This window comes from Hyperoodon ampullatus (assembly GCF_949752795.1).
Source record: "Hyperoodon ampullatus genome assembly, chromosome: 3".
NCBI lineage: Eukaryota > Metazoa > Chordata > Mammalia > Artiodactyla > Ziphiidae > Hyperoodon > Hyperoodon ampullatus.
In genome coordinates this window covers 174,874,081-174,891,709 of record NC_136916.1, presented here as the reverse complement: position 1 = coordinate 174,891,709, position 17,629 = coordinate 174,874,081, and the positions used below count along the sequence as shown (strand labels likewise).

The 17,629-nt window shown below is 46.6% G+C and overlaps 1 protein-coding gene across 1 annotated transcript in view; it reads right to left on the bottom strand.

Moving 5' to 3' along the window:
• Positions 1-1,707: 1,707 nt before the first annotated feature.
• EML1 (EMAP like 1) overlaps positions 1,708-17,629 on the bottom strand; it is a gene marked incomplete at its 5' end in the record, with an annotated part of 141,004 nt that continues 125,082 nt past the window's right edge. Inside the window, 6 exons of the mRNA XM_079700288.1 lie at positions 1,708-1,914; positions 3,068-3,231; positions 3,796-3,926; positions 5,167-5,262; positions 6,611-6,698; positions 6,810-6,907. Coding sequence (XP_079556414.1) covers positions 3,106-3,231; positions 3,796-3,926; positions 5,167-5,262; positions 6,611-6,698; positions 6,810-6,907 — 539 coding nt within the window. The 3' untranslated portion in view covers positions 1,708-1,914; positions 3,068-3,105. The remainder of the gene's footprint in view (positions 1,915-3,067; positions 3,232-3,795; positions 3,927-5,166; positions 5,263-6,610; positions 6,699-6,809; positions 6,908-17,629) is intronic.

Below are 17,629 nucleotides of genomic sequence, written 5' to 3'. Positions count from 1 at the left end.
TCAAAAAAAACTGGAGGGGTTGGGAAGATGTCTGAGTGGGCTTTCCAGTGAACCACGGACAGCCCCTCCGGCCCACTGCCAGGGTGCACCTCATGCAGTGGAAACCGCAGATGTAAGTCCACGGATGCCAGGATCCACTGAACTTTCCCCCCATGCAGCTCCAGCTGGCTCTGAAGGCCTCCCACCCCATGCCTTCACCCCTGACCTTGTGCCCTCTCTCCTCCACTTGCCCAGGCTCTCCCACCACGCCTGGATCCCCTGCCCAGCATCACTTTGTACAAAGATGCTGGAAAACCATTTGCTAAACAAGTAAAGAGCCCACAGTGGCTCCACAGCGAGCACCAAATCAAGCCACCCGGCTGCCAGGTCCTCCACAGCCCGCGTGTGGGTCTCTTTTCTGCCCCACCCAGCCCTCTGCTGGCTTTTCTCCTTCCTTGCTGACAGCTCATGCTCTACCTGCCCTTGAAGTCCATCGGAGTCCCCCTGGCTGGGTCAGAGGCCCTCTCCTCGCCCTGCTTGCCCAGGACCCGCAGACTCGGCACACCCTGGCTTCAGTGTCAGCCTCCTGCGGAGAGCATCACTCACGGTGGTACCTCCAGCCTGATTTCTGTTCTGTGCCTGCTAGCCAAACGCTTGCTTTGCACTTAACACTTGGATGTCTCAGCGGCCCCTCACCTCACTCCAGCCTGTCCCAGGCCTGACTCATTATCCTCTTTCAAACTTGCAGTGCCCCCCATCTTAGCCGACGGCACCAACATCTGCCCAGAGAACAGTCGGGGACCTGGGCCTCACCCACCGCCCCCATCCCATCCATCGCCAGGCCCTGCTGACGTCACCCCAGAAACCTCTCTCAGACACTCCATTCACCTCTCCCCTGTCCACTGCTTGCACCTTAGTCCACGTCATCACTTCACCGAGATTAGGGTAACAGTCCCTCATCTGTCACTCTCCGCATTAGGGCTAAGAGCTGATGTGGCCATAGGCCACTGGGAGGAACAGTCCTGGCTCTGCTTCTGGGGTCTCTCATTCCAGCAGAATCCTGGGGTTCTAGGCCTAGTTTGCCTGAGAGATGGTAAGTGGTGGTACGTGGCCACTGCTTGCTATGTTAATGAATACCTGCAAGGTTAATACTGAGAATTTCATTTAAAGTGTAGGCAAGTGTGAAGGTAGCAATAATGATTTATATACACACCCCTTTTCCATTATTGAGCTTGGAAAATACTGAAAGTGTACAGAAATAAAAGTAGATCTTATAATTTTTGAGTCAATAATGGGTTTCCTTCCCTTCTCTGATCTGGTTATTCCTTAATTATTAATTTTAAAATGATTATTTTTGCCAGTATTTACATAACCAAGTAAACTAACAACTGGGTATGGTAATTAAGCTAAATTCTTGGGAGTTCCCTGGTGGCCTAGTGGTTAGGCTTCTGGCCTTTCACTGCTGTGCCCTGGGTTCAATCCCTGGTCAGGGAACTGAGATCCCACAAGCTATGTGGGGCGGCCAACAACAACAACAACAAAAAGCTGAATTCTTTATAGTTATCTAATCTGATGAATGCTTACACACCATATGCAAACTGCTGTTTTATTTGCAAATGACCCAGGTGAGAAAAAAAAATCTGGATATGAAACAGAATATAGTGTGAATCATATCTAATTTTAAATATTTTAATTTATATACTTTCATGATTATAGGTCAATAAGAAATCCACTTTTCAGATTTTATTTCATTATAGAATATATTTGATAAGGATACATACAAACAGAATCATCTTTAATACATATTGTTTACTGGTGCCCGGCATTTCCGCAGCAGGCTGGAGATGTAATAAAAAATGCTTCCCAATGTTCAGCTTCATCGGCCACTCTAAACAACCAGTGCTGTAGAGTTGATGGTTCAGTTCATTTACTTGCCTAGAACAAGTAAAAATCTTAACATTCATCTTTAAGTCTGTTTATTACTCTTCTATTTTAAAATCTGAGATACATTCCCCAATGTAAACAATAAACTTCAATCTGCCACACAATTGAAACGGATAAGGCCTTCTCTGTTTTACTCATCAGAGCGCAATCTTTTTTCATAGCATAATAAGCCGTCCATGCACAAAAGACAGGAAAAGAAGCTGCCCTTAGTACCTGGTGGAGCCTTCCAGACTTCTCCCCGCTGCAGGTGTATGGTACACTAGAGAGATATCTTTTTGACTTGGTCTACTTGGTCTTAAAATACAAATATACAATGTCCGTAAGCATTAAAATAGTAAAGCCTAGCCTTACGTATTCATTATGAATTGCTAAAATCCTATACAAGTACAATACCGTATCATGCCAATTAATATACAGAGGAAGGTGGCTAGTTGTCTCCACCATTCACCAAGGGCCTGTGAACGGGGAAGAGGGGATGTGATTCGTGTAGGCGTTAAGTGGCTGACTGCACATGGTTAGGCAGACAGTCTAGCCGGAACTCCGAAATGCCTGGGTACCCTACTGCAATAGTTAAGTTAACCTGGAGTAGAATCTGCTTAACACAAGAAGAATCTGACCCCTTTCTCACCAGCCTCCCAGAGGGAGAACTGAATGAAACCTTAGAAAATGTTAACCAAATAAAGTCTTATTTGCATTTCCTGATTCAGTTGTGCAAATCAGTTATCCATTCTCTTCTCCAACGACTTATCCTTTTAGGACCAGTTAATCAACAGCAATCATGATTCAGTACCTCGTTATCATAAATAAGTGACTTAGCAACCTCCGTGGTGAAATAGTAAAGCCTATATACAATCTTTGAAAAGGCATTCTGTGACTGTTTTTGAAGAGTTCATAGAAAAGTTATGAAGGATACACCAGTCACTTCTCGATGTCACCGTAATGTAAACCTTGGCATTTTTTTTATATTAAGTGTTTTATATATTGTACAACAAAAGAGAGACCTGAATGGCTGACCTGCTGTGATGCTCACCGATCCACTAAGCTAAGGTAACCAGTAAAGGGCGTAATTTTCCTGAGGTTTGTGAGAACTCTTCAAACAAAGCAGAAATCACAGTGACCGAGCGAGCGAGACTCGAGTCTGTACCTCCTGGCCCGTTCTGCTCCCCCGGGGTCTTGCTGGGACTAAATGACCCGCCACTGCATGATGCTCGTGTCTTTGCCGCCAGTGGAGATGAGGTGGCTGTCGTCATAGAGGAAATCGACGTTGGTGACGTGACTGCTGTGCCCGCTGTACACGTGGCTGGGAGCCTGGGGAAGAATGACATGGAGGGAGCCGAACGCAAAGCCATCGAGGCGGGGCTGGAAGTGCTGGACGTCTACATTCGTGCCAAACCACATGGAGCCCCTGTACATTGAGAATCTGGTCTGCAGGGGACGGATGTGGGCAGGGAGAGGTTCAACCCCAGAGGCTGCACCAGGCACAGGCCGGCCCAAAGGAGGGAGGACCGGATGCAGGGGTGGAGGGGAGGGTTTTCTAGGAGGAGGGTCAGGTCTGGGAAAAACGAAGAGGGGTGTTCCAGGCACTGGTGTGGGCTCGGCTCAGCAGGGCTGGAGCAGAGGGAGCCGTGGTGGACAGCAGAGGGGAGGCCCACGAAGTGCAGAGGCGGACAAGCCAGCACCACGTGGGGGGGCGGGGTTCTCCCCGGAGGGCAGTGGAGGGGGGCCTGAAGTGCTCTGGGGCAGCCGAATGACGGTCACCCCTGCATTTGTGACTGGTGGCATCACTCATAGCACCTTTCTATTCAATTACCAACAGGCCAGGCGGTAAGTGTGCCCCGTGGGGTAAGGCTAGAGAAGAAGATGCGCCTTTACCCTGAACTGTGAGCAGGGGTAGGAGAAGAGGTGCACTTTGCCAAAGTCATCACCGGTTGACAGGAGTTTTTTCTCGTGGGCCCGACAGGCGGCATTGATGTCGGTTCCGTCCGAGCCTTCTGGCCACACTCCTAAAACAAAGACCCCAGACAGAGCACTGGAAATACCAGGACACAGGGCCACGCTGTGTGGGGACTGGCCATCGAACTCCCACGAAAATAGAAATGTCCCAGATTTAGAAACCCAAGGAACGCTTCGTCTCAGATCATCTCCCTGCAGGCTGTTCTGGGAAACCCTCACTGCGTATACTGTTCTGCTGCATGAGAGTCGCAGGGACAGCCCTTCAGGGCTTCCACCTCTTTCAGGCCCCTTCTTGACGCTACAGCAGAAAGCAGACCAGAATCCCTGGTTCTGGACACGATGGCTTTCTTTATCCCCAAAGCATCTAATGGGAAGCTGACTAGTCCTGGGCCTGCAGTTTCCTAACTTTTCTTTTTTGGGGGTAACTCTTTACATATGAGAGGCCCTCCAAAGGGCTTTTTAACTCTGGGACTGCCTGTGTGTTTCAGGTGTTCCTTGGCTGCTGTCTGCCTGGTGGCACTGGGCAGGTGGAGTGTCTGCTCACTGTGGGCCGGGTGATGCAGCAGCTCTGACTCCACAGCCCTGTGCCCAGGTGGGCCTGGGGTGTGGTCTGGGGGATGGGATCTCCTGACCATTGCTTCAGGAAACCCTGTTGGTCCCAATAACTTTGGATATGAGAGAGCTGCATGCACATCAGTTTCTTAACAGGCAGATCTAGAGTAAACCCAGGGCGTCCTAGCATTCAACACCAGAAGATGGTAAAACGCCAGCCCTAAGGAGACCTGTGAACTTCTGACCAACTTACTGACATACGGTCATACATAAAGAGATTGTAAGTACTGCCTTTTCTTTTTTATTCTACTAAATTGTGGCAATTTATTTGAGACCATTTATAAACATATTCCTAATCTAAACTTTGAAGGAGGTGAAAAATTTAGTTTAAGGGCCAAAAAGATACAATCACTCTAACGAATGGTAAATAAATTGATCGTGTGCCATCTGGTCCATTTATCGAGGACGCTTGGCACTACCTCACATAAGCGTTCTAGAGAATTATCTCAGGACCCACTTCATACGAGAGAAGAGGGTTCTGGTTCCTCTCGCCTGGCCATAGCTGGGCAAGCCCTGGCCCCTCCCCAGGGCTGCGGGGAGTGTGTCCTGTGTCCTGTGGGGCCCACAGGGTAGCAGAGCAGTTTGAAGCCGACCAAGAGATTTCATTACTATTAGAAAGTCATTCTAAAAGTAGATACAGCCTACGTTTGAACAGAATGAAAGGTGCAGAAACCTTACCAAAGACGTGGAACCCCAAAGTGCAGGTGTATGTGGCCCATTCGATGTCTCTCGTAGTTTCCACACTTACGACTTGCTTACAAGCAGAGGGAATCCCTGGAAAGGCAAATGCAGGTGTGGTGACATCAGTGCCAAAGCCCCCTCTCCTTCTTGGGCAAGGCTGGGCCCTCGGAGCCAGGCCCCATCGGCTACAGAGCCCTCTGGGAGGGGGACACCGTCCACCTCCCAGCTCCGCGGGGACCGTGCTCACTGCCCAAGGCCCAGGGCCTCGGTGGGGACCCCTCTTCTTCCGTTTCTTCTCATCTCCTTCTCTGGGTCTGTTCCCCCAGTCTGGCTTCTTTTCTTTGACCACCTCTGGTTCTGAGACCCCTGTCTGCTCACTGTTCCCCTGGATACAACTCCACCCTCTGCTGTCAGGCTCCCTAGCCCTCTCCCAACATACACTTGGGCACATGCGCGTGTGCGCGCGCGCGCACACACACACACACACACACCCCCCACCCCTTCAGCTCCGAGTTAGGAATGGAAGCTTATGGAAACCAGTCATACCAAGTACCTGTGGCGTTGCAGGTGGTTTGTTTGTTCCCCAGTTAAACTCTCACTAGTGGAGTATGAGACCATGTCTGAGAAGATTCTAGACCCATGGCCTGTCCCTGAAAACCATCCCCCACTTCTGCCCCACATCAGGCAGGGCCTCCTGCCCCGCCCGAGGGAGGCCCCTTTCCTCCACCGCCAGCAGCCCTGCCCAGGCCTGCTCCTCAACAAGGAGGGGCCCACCTCTCCACCCACGGCTCTTGATGCCTGTGGCCTTGTATCTGAGATGATATTTCCTCTTCCTTAAAATGGGACAAGCCAGAAAGTGCTGTGGGTCACCTGAGAGCCTGTGGGTGAAGCACACTGCACTTGCAGGTACCTTCTGCCGGGGCAGAGACCGGGCCCTCCTCTGCCCTGGGACCCTGCACTTGGCACGTGGCAGGTGCTTGCCAGATGCTGGAGGAAGCAGCGCACGGCACGTAGCACGCGCTCGGCAAGTGCAGCCTTCATCATTCACGCCTCCACTGCGCGGCCCTGCCGGGGCTCAGACCTGGCCGGGAGGGGCTGAGGGAGGAGGAGGGGCCCAGGGGGCTCCTGGGTCACTGCCCATGAGGGTGATGCCTTCACGAGGGGCCATCCTTCTCGCCGGGACAGCTCTGACCCACTCTCTCCGCCTCTCCCTGCAGGGCCCTGCCTTCTCCTCCTGGGGGTCCGAACCCCAAGTATCTCAGTGCCAAGGCGGGGGTGTCCAGCCCAACTCCTGTACTGTGCAGAGAAGGGGCCCAGGCCCAGAGACGCCATCATGTGCCCAAGTTGTATGGGGCGTGGGTTTTTGCAGGAGGCCCCATTTGGTCTCAGAGTGAAGGTTCTACGTGATCTGTACCCAGACCACTCCTGGGGAGCCACTCACAGTAAAGGATTTCATAGTCTCCGGAATTCGACACGAGGAATTGTGAGTTTACAGACCAGTCCAGGTGAGTGATGAAGCTGGAATGACCCTGGGAGAGAACACACTAGGTGAGTTTCACTTGCCTTATAGATTCCCACCCATACTGTCGTGACGTGACAAACAACTGCACAGACCCATGAGGAGTGACCAGCACGCTCACCGAGCACTTGCCGACCCGTGCGTACTTCCTCCCGTTGTCACTGACTCCGTATATGTAGATGCAGTTGTCATGGGAGCCTATTGCTAAGAAATTCCCATCTGCAAAAACACGTGGGATTACGTTTCAGTGGTTAAGAATAAACATTTTATCAATTACAAGCGATAATGCTAGTGGCCATTACAGAGTTAGAAAAAACAGCCATGAATTATTTCAAAGAGACAAAATTTGCTTTTAAATCAATCCTATACCACTTCCAAAGCTATCTTTTGAAAATCCACATCTGATCAGATTCTGCCCCTTAAAAAACCTTCCCTGGCTGTCCCCACTGCTGAAGGATCAAGACTCAGGTCCTCAGTGGGGCCCCCAAGGCCCTCCAGGATGCGGCCGCATCGTTCCTCACTGAACTAGACCGGGTTCTCTCAGGCCTGTGGCACACTTCCTCCTGCGCCCCCCCACCTGGAATGCCCTCCCCTCACCTCTGTGCACACTGCCCCCTCCTCCCCCCATGCCTGGAGGGCCCTCCCCCTCCCCCCTGTGTACACAGCGCCCCCCATCCCCCACCCCGCCCGGAAGGCCCTTCCTGCTGCTCTTCCAATGGGCCATCAGTTAGCATCTCCTTTACCCAGGTTTCTGGCACCAGGAAAGCTTAAGGAATCAGGCCGTGATGCTCGTGTAGAAACACAAGGGGAGGAGCTCACTGTAATGTAAAAGCAGAGCAGTCCCTGTCGCTGGCAGATGAACCTGCCAAGTGTGAAGCCAAAGTGGGGAGGCCCAGGATGTACTGGGCAGGAAGCGGGGCCTGAGAGACTAGTCTGGAGGAGGTCAGACCTTCCTGGGGCCAAGAACCAGAAGGAAGGAGAAAGGAACCACGTGGGGGGCGGACAACCGGCACCCAGAATGGAGCCTAGAGAAGGGGGGGTCTCCGCCCACGAGCTTGGGGACAGCAAATGCGTCCCTCCCCTCACTGAGCGCCAGTTCCTCCATCCACGAAGCATGGCACCTTCTCATCGAAATTCAGAGGATTCCCTTGGACAATGTCTGTAAAGGTCCTAGCGGTCACTGGCACATCATGAGGTCAGTAGGGGTTCTCCCCTCACCTCTTCCCCCTGGTTTTCCTTCTCTCAAGGTAGGAATAGCATGGCCTGGCGCCATCAGGAAATGGTATTTTCAGAAGTCTTGGCCAATGCCTGGTCAAAATCAAGGTGTTGGCAAGTCAGAGTTAGCCTGTCCAAAGCAGGACTCGTGAGGGGGTGGGGTAAATGGGCCGAGGACTGCTGAAGCTGGGGGCGGGCCACCTTCTGCTGCTGAGGGTTCTAGAGAAGGCCAGGGAGCTGCCCGGCAGACCACCTGCACTTGATCCTCCAACTGATCAAGCCCTGACAATAATCATGATGATGACAGCAAACAGTAAATGCTAACAAGAATTACTATCAAATAATTATGAGTCGACATTTGTTGAGTAACTACTATGTACCAGTACAATTCTAAACTCTTCCTGTATTAACTTACTTAATCCTCATAGACCCCTGTGAGGTAGATATTATCTCCACTTTTCAGGAGAGGAAACTGAGGCATGGATGGTAAAGTAACTTGCACAAGGTCACACAGTTTATAGAAGCTGGGATTCGAACCCAGCAGTCTGACCAGAGCCTGAGCATTTCTTTGCTAAATGCTTTGCTAAATGCCCCGTGACAAAGAATAAGGGTAAAGAACAGCTGAAAATCTGATAAATGATGTACGCATCCTGGCTTGTACACTCTTTTTTTAAACATCTTTATTGGAGTATAATTGTTTTACAATGGTGTGTTAGTTTCTGCTGTATAACAAAGTGAATCAGCTATACATATACATATATCCCCATATCTCCTCCCTCTTGCGTCTCCCTCCCACCCTCCCTATCCCACCCCTCTAGGCGGTCACAAAGCACCCAGCTGATCTCCCTGGGCTATGCGGCTGAGTTATCTACTGGCTTGTACACTCTTAAGCACAACGATCTATAGATAAGAACGACCTTATCATTTGTTAACTCTAAAATAATGAGCTCTCCTTCATCATGGAGCCATTTGTTATGATTTTGCCTCCTCCATCTTTTATGATTTTGACTACTCTAAGTACCTCATAAGTGAAATCATACAATATTTGTCTTTTGGTGACTGGCTTATTTCACTTAGCATGATGTCAAGGTTCTTCCATGTTGTAGCATGTGTTAGGATTTCCTTCCTTTTTAAGGCTGAGTAATATTCCACTGTATATCACATTTTACTTATCCATTCATCTGTTGATGGACACCTGGAATGCCTCCATGGTTTAGTTATTGTCAATCATGATGCTATGAACATGGGTGTACACATACCTCTTTGAGACTCTGCTTTCAATTCTTCTGGGTATGTATCCAGAAGTGGAATTGCTGGACCATATGCTAATTCTACTTTTAATTTTTTTAGGAACCGCTGTACTGTTTTTTGCAATGGCTGTACCATTTTACATTCCCACCAACAGTGCACACTTCTCCGCATCTTCACCAACACTTGTTGTTTTCTTTTTTTTTTTTTTTTTTGGCGGTACGCAGGCCTCTCACTGTTGTGGCCTCTCCCGTTGCGGAGCACAGGCTCCAGACACGCAGGCTCAGCGGCCATGGCTCACGGGCCCAGCCGCTCCGCGGCATGTGGGATCCTCCCGGACCGGGGCACAAACCTGTGTCCCCTGCATTGGCAGGTGGACTCCCAACCACTGCGCCACCAGGGAAGCCCTGTTTTCTGTTTTTTTTTGATAGTAGCCATCTTAATGGGTGTGAGATGGCGTCTCATTGTAGTTTTGATTTGCTTTTCCCTAATGAGTAGTGATGTTGAGCACCTTCTCACGTGCTTACTGGCCATTTGTATGTCTTCTCTGAAGAAACGCCCATTCGAGCCTTTTGCCCATTTTTGAGTGGGTTGCTAGTTTTTTTGTTGTTGCTCCAGGAACACATGCACAGTTGCCTGTCAGGGGACTGGAGGTGAGGGGTGGGTAGCTGCCACTGTGCTAAGAGCTGAAACTGACTGAAATTAGCTGCAACTCACCATCCAAGTCTTTCTCTGGAAGTTGCAAGCCTTCAATAGACTCTGGCTTTCCAAAACAGTTCTATCAGACAGATTCTGCCAGTTGCTGTCTAGGTGGGGAGACAGATTCCTGCTGGCTCCTACTCACCATCTTCCCAGAATCTTCTCTCAAACCCCCCACTTAAAAGTCAACTTTGAGGTATAATCTACACACAATAAAATGCACATATTCTAAGAGTTTTGACAAAAATACCTGTATAACTACCGTCTCCATATCTGGGTTTTTTTTTTTTTTTTTTTGCGGTACGCAGGCCTCTCACTGCTGTGGCCTCTCCCGTTGCGGAGCACAGGCTCCGGATGCGCAGGCTCAGCGGCCATGGCTCACGGGCCCAGCCGCTCCGCGGCATGTGGGATCTTCCCGGACCCGGGCATGAACCCGTGTCCCCTGCATCGGCAGGCGGACCCTCAACCACTGCGCCACCAGGGAAGCCCTAGCGTTTTAGATTTTTAATCCAAGTTTCAACAGGTTGAAACTAGACCAGGCAGGCTAAGTATTTGCAGTTGGGCTTAACGAACATGAAATTATCTTCTTCCAATCACCATTCTTCTTTTACAAAATTTACAAATTTAATCCAATCCAAACTCCATTGGTCCACTGACAAAGTGCCCTGTAAGGTTCCTGATGTGCATGTCAAGTTTGAGAACTGTCCCTACTACAGTTCTATATTTAATGAACCTACGAGGGGCCTGGCAATCGTAGTTGACTATGGTTTCAGTAAAAACTCACAGAACATTAGCTTATTAGCATTAGGCCATCTTATGTAAGATATTTCATAAATGAAAACATGTAATAGAATGTGACTGAAATGGTTACCAGATGATCCATAGAAACGCTCTAGGTCTGTGGTTCTCAGGATGCCAAAGAACCCCTCCACAAGCCCACGCACTCTGGGCGACTCTAATGCACGCCAAAGGCTCGGCTTCACTGGTTCCCAGTGTGCACCTGTGTCTGGGACTATCGCTCTGAACCTCCCACTTCAACCAAAGGCCACATACAGATTTTCAGCCACTGAAACCAGGACCTCTCACTAGTGCCTGCAGAATTGAGAAATTATCTGAAAGATTCAGTTCTCAGCCCATACAGTTAACTCCAGGAAGCAACTGCTCACCTCTCATCCTCCCTGCACAACATAACACCAACCTTAAAGAGGATTTACAAAGCAGTCTCACTTCCACCTGAGCTCATCCTACACACCCCATCTGCGGCAGCAGGTAGGTGTCTGCTAGCAAAGAAATGGGATCATGCTGAAGTCTGGGGAAGGCATTCTGGCTTATTCATGATTTAACTTGAATTTTAGGCTAGCTAAAACAGCCTATTTGTGGCCTATCAAACATACACTGTACATCTGCTTTACTCACTAAAGAAAAGGGTGCATTGACCAGAAGTAAAGAGTATCCACGTTAAAAATAAAGATTAGGGCTTCCCTGGTGGCGCAGTGGTTGAGAGTCCGCCTGCCAATGCAGGGGACGTGGGTTCGTGCCCCGGTCCGGGAAGACCCCACATGCTGTGGAGCGGCTGGGCCCGTGAGCCATGGCTGATGAGCCTGCGCGTCCAGAGCCTGTGCTCCGCAACGGGAGAGGCCACAGCAGTGAGAGGCCCGCGTACCACAAATAAATAAATAAATAAATAAAAAATAAAGATTAAATGTTTCTCTTCCTCGGATGCCAGTGCTGGTACTCCCTCAATGATAAGATTCCTTTTCCAGGCACCAGGTGCCGTCCTGACTTGCTGTGTATGTGCTGTTCTGTTTTTTTTTTTTTAACCTTGAAGAAATGTATCCCTGACTTGTTTGAAGTTCTTTGTTCTGACGTGATATAAAACTGCTGAAACCATGCTTCTCTGGAGCAGTGCCTCAGAATTATCTGAGGGGCTGTCTCCTGGGCTATGATCCTCACTTTGGCTCAGTTCTATGCCTATTAGAGATTGGCTTATTGATTATTTCCATCTACATTGCTTGGCGTAGTTGGCAGGATATCAGAAAAACCCACGTGGGGTCACCTGGAGTCTACTTTTCTCCCCCCAGCCATTGATATTTATTTATTTATTTATTTATTTTTGGCTGCATCGGGTTTTAGTTGAGGCACATGGGATCTTTCGTTGTGGCGCACTGGATTCTCTCTAGTTATGGCGTGTGAGCTCCAAGGCGCATGGGCTCTGTAGTTGCAGCACGTGGGCTCTCTAGATGAGGCGTGCAAGCTCAGTAGTTGTGGCGCATGGGCTTAGTTGCCCCACGGCATGTGGGATCTTGGTTCCCTGACCAGGGATCGAACCTGCGTCTCCTGCACTGGAAGGCGGATTCTTTACCACTGGACCACCAGGGAAGTCGCTGGAGTCTACTTTGGATGGATGCTGGGTAGCAAGCATGGACCCTTTGAGCCCCAGCCCCAGCCCCCCAGCTTCACAGAACTCTTGAGGTTGGTTGGTTTGCTGAGTTTTTCCTGATGTCTGGATCTTCTTGTATGAAGTGGCAGTCCATGACTTTTATTTGAGCTGTTACTTTAAGACCTGGACTCTTAAGGGGGTACCAGTACATTTCCTAGGTGGAAGGAACCTAGGAAAGTTCCTAGCAAGCGGGAAGTTCCAGGCAAGGGATCTAGATGGAGTGTCCAGGTAAGAAACCTAGAAGGAATTTCCAGGCAGGAAAGGCCTAGAAGGAACTTTGGGGTAAACTGAGTTGGTTGACTTTTTAAAAAATGTGGCTTAAAATTGGAAGGATTTGTACTGTATAATAAAATGAAACTAAAATAAATCAGGAAATTGCGCTTCTAACGCCTAACGGCTCCAAGACAGGCCAGCCACTCACTGGAACTCCGGCTGGCTTCTACAATTGTAGAAATGATCTAGCTCTAAAATGGCCAGAACGGGACTCTTTTGACATTCTAAAACTGAGTTTTGCATGTGCAATTAAAGAAAGCTGGCTCAGGATTCCCTGGTGGCGCAGTGGTTGAGAGTCCACCTGCCGATGCAGGGGACGCGGGTTTGTGTCCCGGTCCGGGAGGATCCCACATGCCGCAGAGCGGCTGGGCCCGTGAGCCATGGCTGCTGAGCCTGCGCATCCGGAGCCTGTGCTCCGCAACGGGAGAGGCCACAGCAGTGAGAGGCCCGCGTACCGCAAAAAAAAAAAAAGAAAGCTGGCTTGATAAAACATTTTTTTTTCAAAATTCTGACGTGAGAGAATAAAAGTACTCCTTTTTATGCTTGAATAAAAGTATTCAAGCAAACTTGAAGGTATAACTCTTATCACGTCCTTGAAATGCAAGCACAGCCCACACTGCCTGAGACCACAGCCTTGGCTCAACTAGTAGAACCTAAAACTGCAAAAAAGGGGAAATGAGACCTTTAAAAACTCAAGCAGGAAAACTCTGAGATCTCTGTCTGTCTATCTGGATGTGTGTATGTCTGTATGTACATTATAAATATAACATGTTTCTACCTCCAAATGATATTATCAAAATTAATTTGAAAAAGAGCTCTATTTAATTGACTTCGAAGTAAGTGCTTACCGATGAAATATTTCTAACTATAACAAGAAACTAACCCCTCACATTTTTTAAGTATCATATGACCCAGGATTAACCTTTAATAAATGAAAATAAGTTTAAGTTGTTGGCTTGGTTAATACAGACACGTCTTTAAGTCATCAACATTAAGTGTAATACTTTTATTATACCTAGGTTTATTGAAAATCAATTCAGGGACTTCCCTGGTGGTGCAGTGGTAAAGAATCCGCCTTCCAATGCAGGGGACGCGGGTTCGATCCCTGGTCAGGGAACCAAGACCCCACATGCCGCGGTGCAGCTAAGCCTGTGCACCACAACTACTGAGCTCGTGTACCTCAACTGGAGCCCGTGTGCTGCAAACTACAGAGTCCATGAGCCTTGGAGCCTGCGCGCCACTAGAGAAGAGAAAAAAACCCCCGCACACCACAACTAGAGAGAAGCCTGCGCACCACAGCGAAGAGCTGGTGCGCCACAACAAAAGATCCCGAATGCCTCAACGAAGATCCTGCGTGCCGCAACTAAGACCCGACGCAGCCAAAAAAAACCCCCAAAAAATCTTAAAAAAGAAGTCAATAAGCTCATGTTATCTCTGTTCCAAAACTCGTCAACAAGAAAATTAACTTGGTATGATGATGTTTTCATAAGTAGGGAAATAGAGATACATGAGATAAGAGTTTTTAGGTAAACTCTTTAAGAATAATTATGTTTTATATATAGTACGTTTACTTAAAAATAGTTCCTCCAGATTTTGGTAACTTGGAACTTTAGAGTTTTGCTAAGTTAATATAAATTATGGAAATTCATTAAATATACAGATCATTTCCAAATAAGATAAAATACTAAAACATTAATTGCTAAGCAAATCTAAGTTTACCTCTTTGTCTTACTAGAGAAAAACTAAAGATGTTTGGGTTTATTGGACACACATCTTATACCACATTGAGAAAAGAAATTACGCTATAAGAAGATGTATGTTTCTAGACGTTATAGAAAATTTTCATAAGTTTGCCAATCGGGAAATGTTAATATGAGAAACAGTTCACAATTGTTTGCTTCTTGGTTTTTGCTAGAGATTAATGTTTTTTAAGGGTTAAAAATTATATATGTAATTCGTGCTACTAGAAATATTAAGGGAAATATTTTAGTATACAAGGAAAATAAGATGTGTGTTTTCAGTAAAAGAAGATATGGAATGGAAATGCATTTTGTTAAGGGAAAAGAAAGTGATTTTGTCCTGAAGCATCTCAAAGAGAGATATTAAACTAATTAGGTTTATTTGGTATGTTAAATAACATGGGAAGCGTGGTCAAATAAAAGATAACATTAAGCCTTTTTTATGTTCTGTCTATATAAGTATATATTATAGGTGTTCCAGAAATTCTATGAAATTCTTGGAAATCTTATATGTCCCGACATAAAATGCTATTTGTCATCAAAATTGAGGCTCACACTAAAGGGACTGAACCCAAGTATTAGGGAAATACTCCAGCCGACTTTCAGGCAAAGGCAACGACAAAATCTGTACAGATTATGTAACGATGTAGATACAAAAAATTTTCTGCTTCTACAAAAGTTAACCCCCCATTGTTAGACTTTTGCCATCCTGACGCTTGTGACATGGCAACAGTCTGCTCCTAAATCAGATAATTAAGATGGGTAGACAGTAGCTGTGAGTTAAAACAGCCCGGGCTATGGGAAACCCATGACGGTTGCTTGGCTCTCCCTGCTCCCTGGAAAACCCCATTTTTGTTTGATGGGTTAAAGCCTTCTCTTGCTGCAAGGCTAATGTCCTCACAATGACAAAGAAACTGTTAGAAATTGTGTTTTCCACTTGGGATATACTTTCCACAATCTCCAGTGATCAAAGGCACCCATGTCACTGGGCAAATCATATAAGCCTTAACAAAAACCTTACAAATTTCTTGAAATTATCACTGTCACTATCACCCTCAATCGTCAGGCAAGGTCAACAGAACTGATGGAAAAACTGGACTCACGTGGAACAAAAAATTAATTAATGGGATTGAATGAACTGATAAATATGATTATAATTTTTGTGACTTTCATCTGAAATATTACTGGCTTTTAATCTTTGTTTTCCAGATAAGGGAACCTTTCCCCTTAAGCTAATTATGACTTACAGCAATTTAGTAAATTATACCTTTGTAAACAGAATTGAAGCATTTATCTTTTCTCTCTACCTGACCTCTCCAGAATGTGGAAACTCTTAGGTTCCCAGCAGCCTTTCCAGGTGAATAAGGAAGGCCCCTTCCTGGCAGGTGCAGTAACCTTAAGATATTTTGGACCTTGAGAAAAGAGGAATTCACCTAAGTCTGTAGGTATTGCAGGTAGAATCTAATGGCAAGTCTTTGGTGTGGCTTTCCTGGCTTTGAGAGGGCTTTTGAAAGTTCAATTTGAGATTCCCTATGAAAAGTTCCAGCAAAGCCAAATTTAAAAGAGTCTATATGATCAATTACATTTATGTAAGTAATCAGGCCAAGTTTACTGAAACCAGACGTATTTTGCAAACAATTTAGTCTTAATTTGACTATATTTGGTAAAAATGAGGATTATCTATTTATTTAATACAAAATTGTATATATTTATTTAAAAGCCTGCATTTTCTTTCCCGGACTTAAAACAAAGCACAGCATGTTGAATCCTGGCCATATGACTTAATACGAAATTTCTCTTTACTCACACGTGAATTTGGGGTGGGGATGGGCATCAGATTAATCCTTAGATTTCATCCTTAAGATTATTTCAAGGTCAAGTTATTTGCTTTGTTAGTTTTCCAAATATTTATTAGCTAAAATGAGGATAATTTAGAAAGAAAAATTATGTTTCAATAATATACCTTTGTGGATATTGAGGTTTTATATATATTGAGGTTTCTGTATTTACTACCTACATCCAAGATGCTTCTTTGTTGCTATGTTACATTAAAGTTTAACTGAATTATTAACAGGATATTCTAAGCTTGTTTCTGAAGCTGATTACAGTTATTTATCTTTGGATGAAGATCAGATGCACCATGACCTGCACCCAGGAGATTCTGAATACTATAAAAGACATTTTTAAAAAAACTCTCTCTCCAACCTAGATGGAAGGACCCTTATCAGGTACTCTGCACAGTGAAAGTGAAGGGAATTGACTCCTGAATTCACATTCCCCACTTAAAAAGGGCCTCCGCACCAGACTGCTCTATAGAGAGGACTGCTAACCTCAAACTCACCTTAAAACAACCATCAAGCCAGGTAGAGAAGATGACAACAACAGTAGACAGGTGGCCCACAAATCCAGACTAGGTCTGGAAGACGCATCCTACTAGTTCAGTTGAACTGTTTACTAAATGTTTGTCTCCCTATCAAAATTGAAGGTTACTGTTTTACTTTTAGCTATATTTTTGCCCCAATGTTCAGGATGGAAAAAAATTTCTTTAGTAAAGGTATCACAGAGTATAGCTACTGGGGGAAAATCTAACCAATTGGTGGATCTGTCGTCAAATTCCTTGGTCAATACAAGACCGATATAAGCCCCTCATAATACATATCACTGACTGTTCAGCTTTTCCTAATGTGACCACACACCCAGACTAACCTCTCTCTGGCATAATCCTTCAGGTTCAAACTTTTCAACATATTAATATGTCCATCCCTTGTCTGATACTATCCTCAGTCCTTAGAGACCGAGCACAACTTACCCTAGGGCCCCTTGATCTGTCCCTTACTTAACTGAAAAATGTCTTGAAGAGAAAAATGCAAGTAAATTATGCCAACAACTACTGTATATTAAATACCATGCAAATGACTTTTGGAAAGTCTACAAGAGAAGTGATCCATAGTTTAATATTGTGTTGACAGGCTTCTCTGGTGGCGCAATGGTTAAGAATCCATCTGCCAATGCAGGGGACACAGGTTCAAGCCCTGGTCCAGGAAGATCCCACACGCTGCGGAGCAACTAAGCCTATATGCCACAACTACTGAGCCTGCTCTCTAGAGCCTGCAAGCCACAACTACTGAGCCCACATGCCACAACTACTGAAGCCCACGCGCCTAGAGCCTGTGCTCCACAACAAGAGAAGCCACCGCGATGAGAAGCCTGCGCACCACAACGAAGAGTAGCCCCCACTCACGGCAACTAGAGAAAAGCCCGTGCGGAGCAACGAAGACCCAATGCAGCCAAAAATAAATAAATTAAATAAATTAATTAAAAAAAATT